The sequence below is a fragment of the Dendropsophus ebraccatus genome, chromosome 7, assembly GCF_027789765.1.
Source record: "Dendropsophus ebraccatus isolate aDenEbr1 chromosome 7, aDenEbr1.pat, whole genome shotgun sequence".
Taxonomy (NCBI): domain Eukaryota; kingdom Metazoa; phylum Chordata; class Amphibia; order Anura; family Hylidae; genus Dendropsophus; species Dendropsophus ebraccatus.
In genome coordinates, this window is record NC_091460.1 from 29,698,823 (window position 1) to 29,720,471 (window position 21,649).

General features: G+C 46.1%; 1 protein-coding gene across 7 annotated transcripts in view; it reads left to right on the forward strand.

The window, feature by feature from the left end:
* The window catches only part of PTPRA (protein tyrosine phosphatase receptor type A), a 92,973-nt gene extending 72,542 nt beyond the window's left edge, over nt 1-20,431 (forward strand). For 5 of the 7 annotated variants that reach the window (XM_069977205.1, XM_069977211.1, XM_069977210.1 and 2 more), the window contains 20 exons: nt 455-835; nt 2,118-2,141; nt 3,209-3,293; nt 3,893-3,966; nt 4,588-4,724; nt 5,941-6,031; nt 6,311-6,387; nt 7,504-7,540; nt 7,752-7,849; nt 8,305-8,424; nt 9,421-9,587; nt 10,020-10,155; nt 11,174-11,323; nt 11,927-12,020; nt 12,386-12,462; nt 16,039-16,173; nt 16,316-16,441; nt 16,821-16,972; nt 17,050-17,185; nt 18,593-20,431. In XM_069977205.1, coding sequence (XP_069833306.1) covers nt 455-835; nt 2,118-2,141; nt 3,209-3,293; nt 3,893-3,966; nt 4,588-4,724; nt 5,941-6,031; nt 6,311-6,387; nt 7,504-7,540; nt 7,752-7,849; nt 8,305-8,424; nt 9,421-9,587; nt 10,020-10,155; nt 11,174-11,323; nt 11,927-12,020; nt 12,386-12,462; nt 16,039-16,173; nt 16,316-16,441; nt 16,821-16,972; nt 17,050-17,185; nt 18,593-18,667 — 2,372 coding nt within the window. In that variant the 3' untranslated portion in view covers nt 18,668-20,431. The remainder of the gene's footprint in view (nt 1-454; nt 836-2,117; nt 2,142-3,208; nt 3,294-3,892; nt 3,967-4,587; nt 4,725-5,940; nt 6,032-6,310; nt 6,388-7,503; nt 7,541-7,751; nt 7,850-8,304; nt 8,425-9,420; nt 9,588-10,019; nt 10,156-11,173; nt 11,324-11,926; nt 12,021-12,385; nt 12,463-16,038; nt 16,174-16,315; nt 16,442-16,820; nt 16,973-17,049; nt 17,186-18,592) is intronic. The other 2 variants (XM_069977207.1, XM_069977206.1) reach the window with 2 other exon arrangements.
* The last annotated feature ends 1,218 nt before the right edge of the window (nt 20,432-21,649 follow it).

Sequence of the window (21,649 nt, forward strand, 5' to 3'; positions counted from 1 at the left end):
CTCCTGCCGCACATGGGACAGAGGGAGGCTCCTGCCGCACATGGGACAGAGGGAGGCTCCTGCCGCACATGGGACAGAGGGAGGCTCCTGCCGCACATGGGACAGAGGGAGGCTCCTGCCGCACATGGGACAGAGGGAGGCTCCTGCCGCACATGGGACGGGAGGGAGGCTCCTGCCGCACATGGGACGGGAGGGAGGCTCCTGCCGCACATGGGACGGGAGGGAGGCTCCTGCCGCACATGGGACAGAGGAAGGCTCCTGCCGCACATGGGACGGGAGGGAGGCTCCTGATGCACATGGGACGGGAGCAGGGAGGCTCTGGACGTCCTTATAGCCAAATACAGGACCGTGAGAAAAAAGCATGAGGGACATGGCTATATTGTGTACAGTACGTACTATGACAGCATATGTTCTTTTCCCATATATAATCTTTCTTTCTCCCATTTCCTCTCAGTAACCTCAACTCCAGGAGTTCTGAATGCTACTTCCGGTCCAACGCAACAGATCCCCAGGGCGCTGCCAAGCACAGGTGGTGATGCCAACCCGGATAGTACAGATAATAAACTGGACTCCTCCAATGCTACAACCACTGCCGCTGTCATCCTCGCACCTACCTCCAATGTTACCTACAATGTCCCCACTGTTAATCCCACCAGCAACGACACGGACTCCAGTAACCACACACTGTTTGACAATGTCACTGCTCATGCCACCACTGCCAGCCCCGTCAGCAGCACAACCATCATCCCCTTAGCTGATGTCACAACAGTAGAAGTGATCCCGGAATCAAGTCCGACCTGGAAAATCTCCACCGATGACAGCATCACATCTACAGGTAACAACAGGGACATAGGCCGAAATCTGGGAGTCGTATGGTGGTAGTGACAGGGAACCGTGTCGGACTGGGGTACCTTGGGCCCACCAGGGAAATTGATTCTTGGGGCCCACCCAACATATAAGACATAATCAGCACCAAACCTTTCACGTTAGTACAGTGATTTTGCATAGAGCTGTGTATGTGAGCAGCAATACTAGTGCACTGCCAGTCACTTATACAGTTGTTACTGATTTATGCAGTTGTGGTAAAACTGCACCATTTAGGTAGAAACTTAAAGAGAACCTGTCACCTCCCGTGCCGGGTCAGAGCCCGGCCGACCCCCGCTAGAGCCCCTTATAGTCACCTCATTCCCGAAGTCCCGCTTCTTCAGCCGGTGCGGGGACAGATATATCAACGTGGGAAACCCGGAGCGCGCGCTGCTGAGATGAGCATGACGGCTCCATTCATTCTCTATGAGCGTCGGACTCATCTCAGCCGCGCTCGCCGGGCTTCCCACGGTGATATCTCCGTCCCCGCACCGGCTGAAGAAGCGGGACTTCGGGAATGAGGTGACTATAAGGGGCTCTAGCGGGGGTCGGCCGGGCTCTGACCCGGCACGGGAGGTGACAGGTTCTCTTTAAGTTTCTACCTAAATGGTGCAGTTTTACCACAACTGCATAAATAAGTAACAACTGTATAAGTGACTGGCAGTGCACTAGTATTGCTGCTCACATACACTGCTCTATGCAAAATCGCTGTACTAACGTGAAAGGTTTGGTGCTGATTATGTCTTTATATGTTGGGTGGGCCCCAAGAATCAATTTCCCTGGTGGGCCCAAGGTACCCCAGTTCGACACTGTTTGCGCTTCATCATTTCAAGTCTTAAATTGTCATTTTCCATCTACTGTACTGCACATTAACTGCTATAGAAAACTAACCTACAGTCTATTCTAAAGCACTTTGAAAATGTGTACTGATCCGGAGTTCATACATTTCTGATCCTGAGTTACACCCTGTATTTTACTCCAGAGCTGCACTCACTATTCTGCTGGTGGGGTCACTGTGTACATACATTACATCACTTATCCTGTACTGATCCTGAGTTATATATGTGTACATACATTATGTATCCTGTCATGTTAGACATGCATCTATAAATAAGCTAAAAGTGTATATAATACAGACTAGTGGAAGATTGGCTGCTGTGCTCAGTCTACACCAGTCTCTATTTTACACAGTTACAGGATTGTGTTTTAGCCTCATCAGCTGATCTTTTTCCCTCTTTCTACGCTCTCCTTAGACTCCCCAGCGCCAGACGGGCAAGGTAAGACCCATGTTTCTACCTATAGTGAATGATCACCTGCAGAGCAAATGTAACACCTGCCAGGGAATAGGATACATAGCCCTTCCTGTAGATAAGAGTTGGCACCTAAAGGGTACTTGTTGTTTCCAAAGACTTTTTTTTAAAACCTGCACACACACAACTTCCTCTCTCTTACGTCTGTCCAGCCAAGCACAGCAGATACTTGTCACTGCTATATCTTGTAATAATGCACTGGACTGAACAGACTGAGACGCTGCTGATGACTTACACAGAATTAGATGGCACATGGAGGGAGAAGGAGTTACTGATGCACTTGGTGCTATGTGAGCAGAAAGGAAAGGAACAGCAGCATAATCACATCAAGGAGAAGGTTACACTAAACACTGGGAAGGAGAAGGGAGAGTACATGTCAGCACTGTGGATATAGAGCAGTAGGTATTTACACAAGGGACAGCTGCCTGGAGCTGTATGGGTGGTCAGTTATGATAGAGAAGCCATAATTTACCTTTGAGGAACAGCGTGGCTCTTCAGCAAGTAGCCTGGATCAGCTTTCAGGTACACAGTCCAGCACATGGTAATGCCCGTGCATGCTTCCTGTAATTTGTCCTGATCCAGCTGTTAACTGAGACAGATTTCTCCTAACAACAGGCAGTGGACGGCACATAGCATGGAAGGAAGTTGTCTGAAAGAGCAAAGATCATTTAAGGGTTTTCTGTAGTCTGAGCATTCTCCTGGGCCCCCTACCTGAGAGTTACGGGGATCACTTTCTGTATCGTTGACCTCTAGCTTGAGTAGACAGTGAATGTCTGCACTACAGATCCCAGGAAGCCCTTTTTAGTGGGCCATGAAGATGTAAACCATGGCCGCAGGGAGGCAGTACGTAGGGATTGTATGTTGCACAGATGCTCTCTGGATGATGCTGGACTATAGCGCCATATCATACATAACACAATAGTACAGAAACAGCAGTGATGTCACCTTTATTATGTCACTGCCGCCTTGGTGTGAGTGATGTCATACCCATATTGCACTTCTTTTTACGAAAACGTTTCCTCTCCTCTTTTCAGACGAGACCCCCATTATAGCCGTCATGGTGGCACTGTCGTCTCTCCTCATCATCGTCTTCATCATCATAGTGCTGTACATGTTGCGGTAAGTGTATAGTGACTGATCTCCCCCCCCCCCCAATACCAGTGATCTGAGGCTTTGTTTGAAGCTTATGTCTCCTGTTACCTCTGTATGAAGAGGGGTTGTCCAACTGTGGCCCCCAAAACCTTGCCCCATTTCCCCTTTATATACGGGGTCCACACAGAATCATAGGGTCCCATATCAGTCCAGTGGTCTGTGTGTATGGAAGGTGTCACCAGCCCGTTATATGGCGGCATAGATGACTCTACATACGGCCGCTTCTCCTGACATTGTGATGTCCTTTAATTTCACAAAGCATCAGATTAATATGGATTCTCCCCTCTAATTCTTTGAGTGTTGTGCCAGCCGTAAACTCTCCCGGGTCCGAGGCTCCGAATGTTCCTCTAATCCCTCCAACTAATTACATTTCTCTGCTCTTTTTTTGTCATTCGAAACTGAAAAGATCTCGGTAGATCCTGCGTATTTTTATTTTATTTCAGTTTTCTGTCCTTAAAGGGGACATGGCCATTTATTTTTCAGCGTCCGCAAAATAATGTTGATGCTTCTTCCTGTGCCGCAGATGCGTCGCAGTGATTACAGTATTTGTACTTTTTTCCTTTTAGCTTTAAGAAATATAAACAAGCAGGAAGTCACTCCAATTCTTTCCGGCTATCTAATGGAAGGGCTGATGACATGGGTACGTAATGTTATTGATGATTAGTGTTCTAACTGTATTTATTCTTGCTGTATAAGGCACAGTGGGCATGCTCAGTGCTGAGGTTTGTGGGCATACGTAGGGCTGGAGGTCTGTGGGCATGCCTATTGCTGGATGTTTGTGAGCACAGTGGACGTGCTCAGTGCTGGAGGTCAGTGGGCTTGCTCAGTGCTGGAGGTCAGTGGGCTTGCTCAGTGCTGGAGGTCAGTGGACGTGCTCAGTGCTGGAGGTCAGTGGGCTTGCTCAGTGCTGGAGGTCAGTGGACGTGCTCAGTGCTGGAGGTCAGTGGACGTGCTCAGTGCTGGAGGTCAGTGGACGTGCTCAGTGCTGGAGGTCAGTGGGCTTGCTCAGTGCTGGAGGTCAGTGGGCTTTCTCAGTGCTGGAGGTCAGTGGGCTTGCTCAGTGCTGGAGGTCAGTGGGCTTTCTCAGTGCTGGAGGTCAGTGGGCTTGCTCAGTGCTGGAGGTCAGTTGGGCGTGCTCAGTGCTGGAGGTCAGTGGGCCAGCTGTACACTTATCACTCATAAGATACCTAGGCGTGGCCCGATCATGTGATCGAGCAAATCAAGCAATTCTATTGGATGTAATGGTTGGATCTTGTCACAGAACCGCAGAGCATGCCGCTGTTGGCGAGATCTCCCAGCACCAACCGCAAGTACCCACCGCTGCCCGTAGAGAAGCTGGAGGAGGAGATAAACCGCAGAATGGCCGACGACAACAAGCTCTTCCGGGAAGAGTTTAATGTGAGTGTTTGGTCGGCAGAAAGTGTCATTCATGCCACCTTGTCCCTGCTCTCCTGTTTTTTTTCTTAAAGGATGTGCCCGGTTTAGAAAATCTATTATCATATGCTTTATTAGGAGGACCAGTCCTGTATAACACAGACCACCCACTGACATGAATTGGGACTGTGCAATGCTGAGTTTCCCCTGTGGTGGCGCTGCAGACAAACCAAAATGTCCTCCTAAGTTAAGCTGGTTTGTGGGGGTCGTAGTGATTGTACCCCACTGATCATCTAGTTTCCCCTTTCCTGTGGATAGGGAATATGCTTTAATCTTTATATAACCCCCTTTAGACAATGGTAAGGTACAGAATGATGTATACCTTCATAAATGGTCACCCTTCCTCCATTCATGTCATAGGGAGATGGGAAGTAAAGTGCTCCCTATGGCTAGATTATACATAGCTGGGGAGTCACTGCCACCTAGTGGATTTCTTTAGTAGCAGCAGGTTTTTTTCCCCAATTGTATCTGTCACCATGTGGCCCTTCAGGCCTTACAAATCCCATCCTGTAAGCTTTGTGGCCGCTCGGTGAGATTATAGCCATACCTGTCAGTGATTAGACAAAAGGAATTGTCACCATCCTTCCTTCAGCTCTTCAACAAAGGTGTTATTCCAAAAGAATTCCACTAGATGGCAGTACATTCCATTAAACTCCAAAGCTATTGATGCATAATGTAGGATCTACTATGAGTACATGTATATTCTGTATCTCTGTAAACACTCACACACACTTTTTCAACATTTTGGGCGAGATTTATCATAAGGGTTTGTTCACACTGAATAGATGTGGCAGAATCCCGCCTGCCCCATAGTTTGTCTATGAGAGGGCTTGCACGCCTCCGCTCCCGCTGCTTTTCGCGCAAAGAATTGACAGGTAAATTCTTTGTGCGGATAGCAGATGGAGTGGAGGCGTGCAAGCCCTCTCATAGACAAACTATGGGACACTGAGGCAGGCGGGATCTCTCCCACCATGGAATTCCACCACATTTACTCAGTGTGAACATACCCTAAGGGTGTAAAATTTACACCTGTGTAAACTGCCCACAGCAACCAATCACAGCTCAGCTTTTAGCTCTGGTAAAATGAAAGCTGAGCGGTGATTGGCTGCTGTGGGCAGTTTACACCAGAGTATATGTTACACCCTTTGATAAATCTGGGCCTTTGTCTCTAAATTTCTAGGCCCTGCCGGCCTGTCCCATCCAAGCTACATGTGAAGCCGCCTCCAAAGAAGAGAACAAGGAGAAGAACCGATACGTGAACATCTTACCATGTGAGTTCTCATGCTGGAGACCTTCAATTGCCTATTATTTACATCTCCATAATATACTTTGCACTTTAATGTGTGTCCTTGTTCACATTGAAATGTTTGTTTTGCGACGGCTTCAGTGGGTTTCACAACTGCTGTGGTTCTATGAAATATATATTGAAGGGTTACTTTAAAACATGTCCAAAGTTTTGCTGTGTACAGTACACGGTAATAAGTAGACTTGTTCCTGCTGCAGCTAGTATGTTTCCTCATCCTCTATCCTCCTGTCATGTCTCCTTATAGATGATCATTCCAGACTTCACTTGAGTCCCATCGAAGGAGTTCCAGATTCAGACTACATTAACGCCTCCTTCATCAATGTAAGTTATTGGTTTCTCTTGGATCTAAACCTATGGATATTTATCTTTTGGATATGATGTGTCCTCAGTGGCTGTGCTGGGACCTGCAAGGCTGCTCAAGCTCTGGTCCAGACAGAGTTAGATATGCATGCAGGGCTAGTGATACTGAGGCTCCCCTGATGTCTATATTATACATATTACCATTAGGATAAACATTACACTAGGGAAGCTGTCTGTGTCACTAGTGCTGCAGCCTCCCCTTATGCCTATATATTAAATGTCAGCATTAGAATAGACATTATACTGGGGGAACTGTCTGTGTCAGTAGTATTGATGCCTTTATATTACGTGTCAGCGTTAGAATATATATTACACTGGGGGAGCTGTCTGTGTCACTAGTGCTGCAGCCTCCTCTGATGTCTATATCATACTTGTTGGAATTAGAATAGACATTACACTGGGGAGCTGTTTGTGTCACTAGTGCTGCAGCCTCCTCTGATGTCTATATCATACTTGTTGGAATTAGAATAGACATTACACTGGGGAGCTGTTTGTGTCACTAGTGCTGCAGCCTCCTCTGATGTCTATATCATACTTGTTGGAATTAGAATAGACATTACACTGGGGGAGCTGTTTGTGTCACTAGTGCTGCAGCCACAGTGTAACAGACTGATCAGGCTGAACTGTCAATCACTGCTCATTCTGTTACGCTTCACTGCAGCTTTACAACTCCTGACACAGACAGCTGTCCCTGTGTTGTGTATATTCTAATGCTAAGACCTATGATACCACATATATATGAATATATATGTATGTGTGTGTGTGTTTTGCCTTTTATTCAGGTGTATGGGTCTATGTAGCCCGCTTTCTGCAACAAGTTAGCAGCGAGCTGTGGAGTGTGACATCACAATTTTTTTTTTTTCTTTAAAGTGACCGTAATGCTGTCGGGTCCTCAGGGGTGGGTCCATATTAGGAATAATAAGCCACATGATTCACTAGATTCCTACAGACTACTAACCAACATAAGTATAGGGTCTACCCTCTGTTCTGCCTCTCCATTAGCAAATAATCAAAAAGTGGAATGGCCCTTTAAATCTTTTAGGTCATTGGATTATTTGTTCATTTTCTGTCTTTCAGGGTTACCAAGAGAAGAACAAGTTCATAGCAGCCCAAGGTGAGATGGGAGGTTTTGTCCTTACTTTAAATTTGAATCTGGGACCCCCCTCATAAACCAGAGCTGATCTGTGTATATGCAGCTCCCATTCTGGCTTGTATTTGAACGTCCAGCTGCCATGTAACACTACTCTGATGGATATCCCTACATCTCTATCACCCCTTTAAGAACCCTAGTGTAATCCCCCCCCCTCTACATTCATCATTTCTAGGTCCAAAAGAAGAAACTGTGAATGATTTCTGGAGGATGATTTGGGAGCAGAACACGGCGACTATAGTCATGGTGACAAACCTGAAAGAGAGGAAGGAGGTGAGGATTGTACACAGCTCTTCATGGCCACCAGCTATGTCCTATAGCAGAGAAGGGGGCCCCCTGGTCTATCTATACTTAGTAATAGAGCATTGTTTCTCAACCTGCCGCTCTCTTGTTGTTGCAGAACTACAGCTCCCATCATGCCTTCAGCTCTCAGGGCTTAATAGGGTCAGTAGTTTGAGAGAACTCTGCCTTGGAGCATACAGGTTGTCTGTTCTGCCTTACAGAGGGGTCTGGAGCAGAATTCCCTTATTTGACATAATGATTTGGCATATGATGTTCCAAAATATCTACAAGCCCTTTAAGGTTTTACATTAGTGGCATCAGAAGGATGTGGTCACTGACTGTAACAGCGCCACTATTGGTAATAGGCTTTGTCTGGTATTGCAGCATTGGAATGAATATGACCAAGCCTCACCTTGTGCATTTACCATGTCTTGTGTCTCTTACAGTGTAAATGTGCCCAGTACTGGCCGGACCAGGGCTGCTGGACATACGGAAATATCCGGGTGTCTGTAGAAGATATGACCGTCTTGGTGGACTACACCGTGCGCAAATTCTGCATCCAGCAGGTACAGATGGACGACTGTACGATGTGATGACAGCCAAGAGGCAATGGCCGTCAAGTGACCTAGTTATTTTTCTTTCACTTCTCTTCCTTTTTGGTTTATTTAAAGGAGTCATCCCATTAAGACACTTGGACATTCTAGAAGGTGCATGCGCTCTAGATGGCCATTTACTTACATGGTCACCCCGAGTCCTCCAAAAAACAAACAAGCCAGTGTAACATACAATATCATTAGAATGAGTACCGTGTAATACCCTTTTTATCCTGCAGGGGTCACTGCAAGAAAAAAATTCACTTCACTTTCACTAATCCTAGTAACCATACATCTAACATCAAGTCTCTTATTAAAGGAGTACTCCGGTCCAGGGTGTTTTTTTAACAATGGCCGGGGAGGGGGTTGTTATAAACTGCGCAGGTGACTTACCTCCCCGGTTCCAGCGCCAGGTCCCAGATCGCAGTGCCCCGTCCAGCGGCCGCTTCCTGGTGTGAGCTGGCGCATGAGACGTGACGTCTCAAGGCAGCGCAGCCACCCTGTGGCCGTAGCGAAGTCCCGCCCCGGCCGCTGAATGGCTGAGCTGCCTTGAGATGTCACATCTCATGCGGCAGCTCACACCAGGAAGCGGACGGGGGTACGGGGCGCCGCTATCCGGGACCCGGCGCTGGAACCTGCGCCCTTTAATACCACCCCCTCCCCGGCCATTGGTAAAAAATACCCCCGGACCAGACTATCCCCTTAATGCTAGAAAGATGGATGACAGCCAATATGGCTGAAATCACAGCTTAAAGGGAGCCTGTCACACAGGAGACTGGGGCAGAACCCATCCTACCCCTTAATAAAGCTTTTGATACTTACCCTCTCCTCCCGGTGATGCTACGGATGCTCAGACATAGGCCTGACTTCCATAGGGAATCACTGAGCAGGGCTCCCCGATCCTCCAGCTCTGGAAGCTGCCAGACATAGTTGTGTATGTGGGTATAATGCAGTCTATCTCTCCCTCAGGTCGGTGATGTCACCAATAAGAAACCTCAACGCCTTGTCACCCAGTTCCACTTCACCAGCTGGCCTGACTTCGGGGTGCCTTTTACTCCCATTGGGATGCTAAAATTTCTTAAAAAAGTGAAAACCTGCAACCCGCAGTACGCCGGACCCATTGTTGTGCACTGCAGGTCAGTACTGCCCTTCATTTCCTATGTCATCACCATCTTAGTCCTCTCATGCTGTACCAGGTTCTGTCCAGTAGAGGGCAATCATCAAGGCTACAACTCCATTCACTACAATCATCTTCCGTTCTTGTGATTGATGGGGATCCCAGGACTTGGGCCTCACCATCTGATTTTCCCATATACCGTATATAGGGGGATAATTTTTTTTTGGTTCCCTTTGCCCCCCACCCTCTCCGACACCCACTCCACATTGGCTCACTTAATATGGGTTAGGACCACATCACTGTATAAGGATGTGATTCCTGATTCACCAAATAAAGCATAAAAGAGAATCCAGAGGGGGTGACCACTTTCCCCAGGCTTTCTATAGGACCTGTAGCTGGTAATGGTGCAGGATCATAGTCTGATAATCCAATGCTTCTCCGTGTCTTACAGCGCCGGGGTGGGCCGCACCGGGACGTTCATCGTCATAGACGCCATGTTGGATATGATGAACGCAGAGAAGAAGGTGGACGTGTACGGGTTCGTCAGTCGGATCCGGGCTCAGCGCTGTCAGATGGTACAAACAGATGTACGTACTAAAGAACATCGTATTATATCAACTTTATTACAATATCACCCAGATGGCGTCTTTGTACATCACCTGCCACCTTAAAGGTTGCAGGTTAAAGCACGGCTACTTTCTTGCAAAAAAAGAACCACCCCTGTCCTCAGGTTGTGTGTGGTATTACAATTCATCTCCATTCACTTCAAAAGAATTGAGCTGTAATACCACACCCAAGCTGAGGACTGGTGTGGTGCTGTATCTGGAAGAAAGATGCTGTGGTTTTTCTAAGCCTGCACAACCTTTAAGGGTATATTCACACGAACGGACTCGCAGCGAGATTCTCGCTGCGAGTGTGGCAGGTCCTGGCAGTTCCCACACACTATATGCTTGCTGCGGTCTGAACAACCGCAGCGAGTATGTAATTCTACCGCCCTTAACCCCTTCTGCTCCCGCCCGGCTCCCCTGCTGTAAGCATACATTACTTCTCCTTGCTGCACAGGTCCGGCGTCCTGCTCTCCGTCTGGCCAATCAGTGGCTGCGGCTGGGCAACACACTGATTGGCCAGACGGGAGAGCAGGACGCCGGACCCGTGCAGCGAGGACAGGTAAAGTATGCTTACAGCTGGGGAGCCGGACGGGAGCAGAAGGGGTTAAGGGCGGTAGAATTGCATACTCTCTGCCGTCGTTCAGACCGTAGCGAGTATATAGTTTGTGGGAACTGCCAGGACCTGCCACACTCGCAGCTAGAATCTCGCTGCGAGTCCGTTCGTGTGAATATACCCTAAAGCCTTGGTATGTTTAGCTCCAGCTAAGATCCACATATGTCTGGGTCTCCAGCCCTTGTATAGTTAAATGGGTGACTACCTATCTTTAGATCTAGACTCCACTGTATATGAAAATATATTGAAGAGGTGCCTGCAGGAACTAATAGGCGATTTGGTTGTTAATGGAGTTCCCCTTTAAGAGACCTGTGACTCTTGATCTGTTTTCTTTTCATTGCTTCCATAATAATTTTTCTTCTGTCCCTCTTTTCTACAATACAGATGCAGTATGTCTTCATCTATCAAGCGCTGCTGGAACATTTCCTATATGGAGACACTGAGCTGGAGGTGACATCGCTAGAAACGCATCTCCAGAAGTTGTACAATAAAATCCCTGGGACCAACAGCAATGGCCTGGAGGAAGAGTTTAAGGTCAGTCATCCCACCCAAATTGCAGGAATTTTAAAGGGACTATTTAAAGGTCCAACCTCTGAGATTCCCACCGATCCCAGCATCCAGACTGTAGATGGGTGATAAATTCTCGCAATATCTTGGCATAACCTCCTTTTAAGGGGCTATCCAGTGATTATCCATCGCTTTAGAAGACTAGGATAGCTGGGTGACAGCAAGGGGGAAAGGAGATCCTGTTTCCCCGTCTCTTGCACTGGCAGTCACATGATGCTGATTACATCACCAGTGGGTGTGGTTAGCAAATAGTGCAGCAAACCAAGCACACAGGGGGAGATGGAGATCACATGTCTTCCGTCTCCGAGGGGAGGGGGAGCAGACAGGAGCGAGACAGAGTGGATCTGGAGCCCTGGCCTTTACACTGCTTCTGGGGGTGAGTGTGGATCCACTGCGGGCAAGCGGTGCAGAACGTGTAATACATGGATATTACAAACAGCCATATGCAGTGGCCGTGGATTTATCTAAATTCATGTTTGTTTTTCTTACTGGAATACTCCCTTTTAAGATCTCATCTTCTAATAAAGATTGTATCGTCCCGTATCGAATCTGCTCTTTTACTCCTCACAGAAATTAACGTCCATTAAAATTCAGAATGACAAGATGAGGACGGGTAACCTGCCGGCCAACATGAAGAAGAACCGGGTCCTCCAGATAATTCCATGTAAGTCCTCCTTTTTGCTCTTAACGCAGTTGAGTCCTTACAGGATTCATATTCTTATGCTCAAAATGGGGCTGGTTTTAGGGACTGTCACACCTGGTGTGGTACCACAGGGGTCACTACCACTGGGATCAGTATTAGAGGGATTACCATGGGAAACCTTATGAGAGGGGTGCTAGTTAGTAGTGGGGTATCAATTAGATTTTCTACCACTTTGGGATTGACATGTCCGCTCTTGAGGTGGGACCAGCTGGCAGACATCCATAGAAGTCTATGGGAGTTTGTAATTCAGATGAGGAAGTTTTTAGACCCTGGGTGAAGAACAGACTTGGACATCTACCTACTAATATTTATATCTTCTTTTCCAGATGAATTCAACAGAGTCATTATACCGGTCAAGAGAGGAGAAGAAAACACAGACTATGTGAATGCCTCCTTCATTGATGTAGGTGCCTCCAGCCCTACAACTATGTATTTATGTGAAAACTGCCCCAATCGAACTGCTGCCCCCACCACCACATCTGTGGGTTATAGACTGAGTAACGTCTGTCTTCACTTTCCAGTTTACAGGCAGCTATAAACTACATAAAGTGTGTATAAACATTACTGATCCTGAGTTACATACTGTATTATACTCCAGAGCTGCACTCACTATTCTGCTGGTAGGGTCACTGTGTACATACATTACATTACTTATCCTGTACTGATCCTGAGTTACATCCTGTATTATACTCCAGAGCTGCACTCACTATTCTGCTGGTGGGGTCACTGTGTACATGCATTATAGTACTGATCCTGAGTTACATCCTGTAATATACTCCAGAGCTGCACTCACTATTCTGCTGGTGGGTCACTGTGTACATACATTACATTACTGATCCTGTACTTATCCTGAGTTACATCCTGTATTAGGCTGGGTTCACACTACGTATATATCAGTCAGTATTGTGGTCCTCATATTGCAACCAAAACCAGGAGTGGATTAAAAACACAGAAAGGATCTGTTCACACAATGTTGAAATTGAGTGGATGGCCGCCATTTAATAGCAAATATTTGCTGTTATTTTAAAACAACGGCCGTTATATTGAAATAATGGCCGTTATTTACTGTTATATGGCGGCCATCCACTCAATTACAACATTGTGTGAACAGATCCTTTCTGTGTTTTTAATCCACTCCTGGTTTTGGTTGCAATATGAGGACCACAATACTGACTGAAATATACGTAGTGTGAACCCAGCCCTATACTGCAGAGCTGCACTCAGTAGAATGTTATTTAAAGCAATGGTACGGCCTATGTGACCTAGAATGGGGCTAATGCTCTGGTGTTGCTGAAAGCCCAGCCTCCCATCCCAAGCTGTGTGCGCCATTTTCATCAGTATTTTGTTTATCGGTCAGCTTCTTTCGTCCGTCCCCTCAGGGTTTATACCTCGGCACACGTCCTGCGGCTCTGTGCTGATTGCTGTATTGAGTCAGGATACAGGCAGCTTATATTTTATTTATGGTCCTGTGATTACCCCCTCCCCTATTGCAGGGTCAGTAATGTCCGCTTGTTCCTTGCTGGTTTTTGAGTTGTTTACAGCTCCGGAATAGAAATGTGATTTATTTATCAGTGTGGAGGCTTCAATTTACCAAGCAAATCCTTCCCCGTCCTCTACACAGCCATCCTGTATGGGCCGAAGGGGAGGTGGGTGATGGGCATATAGGCTCTCTATCACCAGTCATAGAGTCCTCCATGTTTCATCAGTAACTATCCAATCCTGATAAATACATCCAAATCTGACCCCTCCGCTCCCTAAAAGGAAAGTTATCTCTCTCACCACAGCACAGTTCTCCTCTATACACTCCTCAACACTGATACTATAGTTTAATATGTGTCGATCCAATGATTTCCATAATTTAAGGGGTACTCCGGAGGAAAAACATATTAAATCAGCTGGTAACAGAAAGATGTACAGATTTGTTATTTACTTCTATTTAAAAATCTCCAGTCTTCCAGAATTGCTGTATGCCCTGCAGGAAGTAGTGTATTCTTTCCAGTCTGACACAGTGCTCTCTGTCCGTGTCAGGAACTGCCCAGAGCAGTAGAGGTTTTCTATGGGGATTTGCTACTGCTCTGCACAGTTCCTGACATGGACAGAGGTGGCAGCAGAGAGCACTGTGTCAGACTGGAAAGAATACACCACTTCCTGCAGGGCATACAGCAGCTGATAAGAACTGGAAGAATTGAGATTTCTTAATAGAAGTCGAATACAAATCTATATGACTATCTGACACAAGCTGATTTGAAGAAAAATTTCTAGAGTACCCGTTTAATGATAAATAAATGGAAACAAAATATTCAGCAGAGATATACACACACTTTCGTGCCCTGGTGTGTTGTCGGTGATGGTTGACCGAGGAACGTTCTGCCACCCTTGGTCCTAAAGATCTACTGCCGTCATCTCCCTCTGCAATTACCAATGACGCCCGTGTGTGGATGGGCTGCAGGCCACGGTAGCACATTTAGGCCACGGAGCACCTAGCAGCCATCTGACACGTCTGGGACGCCATTGATCAGCAATTGCAGAGGGAGCTGCCAGATCTTGTTGTTTTGTGTGTCCAAGTGCATTCAGCGTGGCAGAACACACCATTTGGAGCAGATTAGAGGCGGCGTGTAAGTGCACCTAGGACTGTGAGTGGATACCAGATAAATCGTGAAGTTCTGGAAATTTCCATATCATTACCAGGTCTGCCAATCCAGTGATTTCCATAATAACTTTTCCTTCTTGGTGTTGCCGTTTTGGCATTGAGGAGTCTATGTAATGTACTGCCGCGAAGCATCATGGTAGAATATGGTTGGGGGCGGGCCCATCAGATGTCGCACCCCAGGGCAGAAGAGCTGCAGACTGCCAGAATGGGAGGCGCTAATACAGAGCTGGGTTCCTAAACAAGGTCTTCTCACTATGTGGTCCTCCAGCTATTGCTACACTACAATTCCCATGGGCCATAGCTTCTCCGACAGTGCGTTATGGTGTCCTGTGCTGTAATGGAGTTGTTGTGTTCTCATGAGCCTGCCCCTTCAACTTGGGTGCCTAGACCCTGGTCCCCAACCAGTCATTACATATATGGAAAATCCCTTTAAACCCCACCCACGTGTCCTCAGGTTCAGTAGGGTCATGTTGCTTTCCTCCTAGATAAGGGGGGGGGGGCAGTTACGTATGGGATCCCCACCTTCCTATGCACATGACTGCCTGAATTTTAAAGAGTGGAGGAGACTTTATGACAGTGAAATTGACACTGAGACATGTCAAAAGTTTTGATTGGTCCGAGTGTTCAGAACCGTACCGAACGGGAGATAGAGCCGGAAGAAGACCGCGCTAAGTACAGTGCTCTCCCAGCTCTGTCTCACATGATCAGTCGGGCTCCATAGAGGTCCATTATAAGTCCGACTGATCACGTGACACAGAGGCGGGAGAAGACAGCACTAAGCTCAGTGCTCTCCTGGCTCTATCTCCCGATCGGTACGGGCCTAAACACTCAGATCCAGATCTTGACATGTCTCTGTGATGTCTCTATGACATGTTAAAAGTTTTGTGGAACGACAGTGACCCTTTAAGCACTTTCATCTTTCTTTTACACTTCAAGATCTCGGCCTCCCCTCCCCCTCCATTCCACAATGCTGAGGGTGGTAGTATTAGTCCATCCATTTGCCCTTTCACAGCGTCAGAAGTTTACCCCCCGGGGACCTCACAAGGAGAATTACCAGCGAGTGATGAAATGTCCTACAGATTATTTATGTAGTGAGGCCGCTAGCATTTACCTTGTGGGGTTTTACCCTTTCCATCCTGTTTGTTTATGGTAAATCCTACATTTGCTCCTATGACTGTGTATTGAAATGTTAGCGGGGGCCTCATATCCCGGATATGAGTAGGAGGTCCCTGCGGTAAACTAAAAGCTGATTACCAGACAACCTGTTATTACCGCGCTTTGACTCTGGGGGGCGCTCTAATGCACTCACTCCTTTAATGTGTTTTTCAGGGCTATAGACAAAAGGACTCGTACATTGCAAGCCAGGGTCCGTTACGTCACACCATAGAAGATTTCTGGAGGATGATTTGGGAGTGGAAATCCTGTTCTATAGTAATGCTAACCGAGCTGGAGGAGAGAGGACAGGTAAGGGTGTGTTCTTATACCGCCATCTCGCCCCACATCCTTATATAATACACATGGTAGCCGCTTCTAACGGTTTACCCTCCATGATGACGTGACCACCATGTACTATTCGGACGTTACTTAGTGATTTCTCACAATGCAGGAGAAGTGTGCGCAGTATTGGCCGTCAGAAGGCATCATGTCTTTCGGAGACATCACTATAGAGCTCAAGAAGGAGGAGGAATGTGAGAGCTACACCGTGCGAGATCTACTGGTCACCAACACCAGGGTGAGGACGTGCCACAGTCTTATAGGGTTCATCACAATGGTCTTTGGGTTATTGAACTCATTAAGTAGCAACGTTCTCTCGACCTGAACACTCGGCATTTGAAACCCGGTGGCTGGAGAATCTGAATCTAGGCAATACATGGATACTGCCATAGGCCATAGGCTGTGTCCATGTGTTCCTGGCAGCTCAGAGAACGTTGCCAAACCTGAACAATTCGCCATCTTTGCTCAACACTATCGATTTTTCCCATGTAATTGGCATGGTCATTTGAGGCCTTGACTCTAGTTGTCTTTGGGGCCTTGCCAGGTGGACTCCTCCTTTGAGGCCTTGTGCATAACGTTATATGCTTAGTATGATACATTGCTCCTTTGTTATCCAGGAAAACAAAGCCCGCCAGATACGACAGTTTCACTTTCACGGGTGGCCGGAAGTCGGGATCCCAACCGATGGGAAAGGGATGATCAATATCATCGCCGCCGTACAGAAACAGCAACAACAGTCTGGGAACCATCCTATCACTGTGCACTGCAGGTGGGTAGAAGAAACTCTCCACACATCAAGGTAATGGCCACCGGAGAGGGTTAACCTTGCTGGTGTTGTGTTCTCAGTGCTGGAGCCGGGAGGACGGGGACTTTCTGCGCCCTGAGTACAGTACTGGAGAGAGTGAAAGCAGAGGGGATTCTAGACGTCTTTCAGACCGTGAAAAGCTTGAGGTTACAGAGGCCACACATGGTCCAGACACTGGTAAGTCTTTGGTCTCTTCCATTGGGTTCCCCTTTAAGCCATTCAGGACTGGTCTATATCAGCACCTTGCTGTCTTCCAAATTGAGGAGGAGGAGATTGATGCAATAGTAGATGGTTCCTTATTTATTGGTCTTCCATATTGGTGACTCTCCTCATATATGTAACTGTATAAGTGTCATATATAGAGATGAGCGAACCGGGTTCGGTTTAGAGTCCACCCGAACGTTCGGCATTTGATAAGCAGTGGCTGCTGAACTTGGATAAAGCTCTAAGGCTATCTAAAAAACATGGATATAGTCATCCATAGTTTTCCAGACATCCTTAGAGCTTTATCCAAGTTCAGCAGCCCCCGCTAATCAAATGCCGAACGTTCGGGTGGACTCTAAACCGAACCCGGTTCGCTCATCTCTAGTCATATATAAATAGGCTACTCGGGAATAGGCCGACCAGGTGGGCATTACCATGACATGTGGGGGACCAAGAGCTCTCTAGTTATAGGATTACAGCAATGCATCTTTATGGCAGGTGCATGATTGCCCTAGTTATTGATTAGGGGTCTGTTCCTGTTAGGAGGATGCCTTACTTTCCAAACAATCATAGATATTAAGAGTTTAGGGGCTGCAGTGCTGATAGTGCTTCATCCTATTCATGGTTTTTCCAGTCAGCTAACACGATACATTTAATTCGGATAATGCCTCATGAGCCCCATATGCGATCAACAGAAATGGGTGTACAAGGATTTTGACCTTTTACTGACCAGAAAATCATGGCATTAGCCTGTGGTGTACAGTAATGGTATTATAAAATGAGTTCTCATTGAATCGTATTGCCTTGCAGCCTCCATATGGTACTGTGTTGCTATAGTGCACTGCCATCTAGTAGCACATAGTCCGTACAGGGGTCATATGGTTTTACAGCTTGAATTCCTGGTAAAGACCTTACTCCATGTAAATATCTGAATCCTCACTTGTCACCATCACAGACCTCTTGGAAGCTGAGATACAGGGGTTGTTTGCTTAAAGGTGTACTCCACAAGGTGAAAATATTAAATCAACTGGTGTCAGAAAGCTATACAGCTTTTTAGTTCAGTTCTGTTTAAAATTCTCAAGTCTTCCAATACTTATAAGCTGCTGTATGTTCTTCAGGAAGTGGTGTATTCTTTCCAGTCTGACACAGTGCCCTCTGCTCTCAACGTCAGGAGGTTTTCCATGTGGATTTGCTACTGGACAGTTCCTGACATGGACAGAGGTGGCAGCAGAGAACAGCATGTCAGCCTGGAAAGAATATACCACTTCCTGCAGGACATACAGCAGCTGATAAGTACTGGAAGACTTGAGATTTCAGAGTACCCCTTTTTATATGGTGTAATAATATAAGTAAGACTTGTCCCATTTCTCCCGTGTACAGGAGCAGTATGAGTTCTGCTACAGAGTGGTGCAAGAATACATTGACGCATTCTCAGACTACGCCAATTTCAAGTGAAACCAAGAGGAGGACTCGACGTGGCCTTTAATATTTTGTAATATTCTATTTGTTAATATCTAGATCAGTGTATATATCTTAACTGTTTTAGAGGATTGGTACAATGTGCTTTATATTAGCTGGACATTTTATATGTAGCAAAGTGATTAGTGCCGATAGCCATTTAGGTTTTTTTTTTTTTTTTTTATTTGAATACAATAGCTTGATGTTTGGATTATTATTTTTTTTTTTAATCCTTTTCCCCCATTCATTCATTTTGCATTGACACAAGCTCCATCACTTAACCTGACGGGAAAAAGCCTTTGGAATCCTTTTTTTTTTTTTTTTTTTTTTTTTTTTTTTTTTTGTAAAAAGAGACTTATGGGAAACACAGCAGCATAGCCGTGATATTTACTGCCGTTCCAAACGCGTTTCATGAATTTATTCTGTAAATAATTATATAAATAGAAATTATATCATAGATTTTTGTATTAAAAAGAAGAAAAAAAAAAGAGAAAAGAGAGAAGCCTATTAGTCTCGAGATTATTGTTGGTGCTGGTGAGGCCTTGATTTGTGACAGGCTGTAAAACGAGCCTTTAATGCAATGCGGGTCTTATAATGGTTTTGGGGGGGGGGGGGGTCACCAGTTGTAACCTGAATATGCTGCTTTGTATCACATAGGGCTAATCATTGTACATTCCAGGCATTGAGAGAGATCTGACCTTGTAACCAAGTCAAGTTCTGCTCATCGAGGAACGTGGCTCCATCACGTAGACGCAACATAGACAGCCATTTTGTCTGCTTCCTGATAACCCTTACGTGTTAGTGGATACTTTGCAGCATCATCACGGACAAGTAGTTTCGACCACCAAGGGTGACCCCATATCTGAACCAATGGGCACCATGATCATGAACATTGACTAAGCTGACAAAATGGCTTACCTATGGCTGGGTGATGTCACTAAGGGCTGTGTTTACGTCCATGTTGGGTTGAGTCAAAGACCTTACGGCTCACTTAGTGGCCGAGACCGTAAAACGGCGGCCACCAGCTATCTTGCCAAAAGTTGTATCCTGAAAAATGGACTCTTTTACAGTCACCTTGCTGAACGGACAAGACCCATGGTGGTACCCAGACTCTTGTTTCAGCCCTACGGATGCGGTTCATCGATGTAACCCGCCGGTTCTACAAACTTTCCTCCGGTTTTATGCAGAACTCTAAACCAAAGGCATTCCTCGTACTAATGTTATTAGAGCTAAACATGTGGACTGTAAACAAAAGAAAAATGATGGATGGTTTTGTTTATTGGTATAGTTTGCTGGCACAGAAAACCCTTTAAAGGGGAACTCCAATCATATCCTTTATATATTTAGGTACATATTCTTGCCCATAGGGGGTGCTGTTACAGTACTTAGTGGTGTGGTAAAGATAGGCCATTTGGGTGACTGACAATTTTTTTTTTTTTTTTTTTTTAAGTCATTCTCACTTCAATTCAATTAAAAAAAAAAGGTTTAAACCCGAGGTATCATGGGAGTGACGTTGGCCATTTTTAACTCATTGCTCACAATTTTTACTGGATTCATTGATGTTATCCCTCGTGATCGGAGTTGCCCTTTAACGTGCCCCACAGTGAAGATGTTTTAGCTAAACTTTTTTTGTGGCACCTTATGTTTTATTTTTTTTTATTTTTTTTAAAATTGACTTATACTTAAAGTATCAGTGATGATAATAAAAGAAGAACCTGCTGCCAATGTACAGAACCGTGGCTGAGGTTCCTAATGTCTCTATGCCGATTTGTTATTTTATGAGATCAACCATCGTTTAATGCAGAACTTGACACAACCTGAAGATATTAAAAAAAATCCTGTCCCGTCTAGTACAAGCTTGCCTACATTCCGACAATTTATAATTCCAACAACCGTGAATCCTGTTGCTTTCTCTTTCTGTATGCGAAGCTGCACCTCAGTTTTTTTTTTTTTGTTTTTTTTTTTATATATAATTATAAAGCTGGTTTTGCTGTTTTCTGCTTTAGGGTACGTTCACACGTACCGGATCTGCAGTGGATTTCGCGAGACCCGCTGCGGATCCTGTACTGTGAAGGTTAATGGGTCCCATACACACAGCGGATCTGCTGCGTGTATGCGACCCGGCCCCTTTAACCGCCCGCCCGCAGCCAATCACTGCTTGGCTGATGGGGAGCTGGGAGCATCGCACACAGCCGCAGCACCGAGCAGGTAATGTATGCTCGGGGCTGCGGGCCGGCGGCCGGGGGGTTAAAGGGGCGGGGTCCCATACATGCAGTGGATTCGCTGCGTGTATGGGACACATTCACCTTCACAGTACAGGATCCGCAGTGTGTCTAGCTGCGAATTCGCAGCGAAAAATCCACTGCGGATCCAGTACGTGTGAACGTACCCTTAAAGTGAATCAGCTGCATTTCAGGTTCCAAACTGGAAGGACAGACAGCTATATGAAAGTTATTGTGTGTCTCCTTGATTTGACAGTTATCTAACAGTGTCAGCAGTTTGGAACGTGAATTGCAACTCTCCGGTATGAGTAAATATTTTTTTTAAATACAATCATCCCAAGATCTATAACCTGCTAATATAGTGTTGTTACTAATGGTGCTGGCTTCAGTGATTTTTTTTTGCATGATTCACCCCTCACAGGAAGGTAAAAAGGGAAGAACTAAACAATATGTATTGTCTCCAGCTCGCTGGCTCCTCCCTCACTCCTTAGACAACACATCTTTTGATGTCACTGTAGTCTTGGCTGGATCTTGTCTCTGAGCTCTACCCCTGCCCCCTGAGTGATGTCACCATCTCTGATCTGCCCCTCCAGCTTACATCACCATCTCCCTGTCATATACACAGATACATATATCTTTATTGGGACATTTAGGGAGAGAGAGGTGTGATTATAGTATTCTGCCTTGTGCTGAGTGATGCTACAGACAGAGAGCAGACAGAATAAATACAGCAGGTGCTGCAGCCTCATTGTGATAA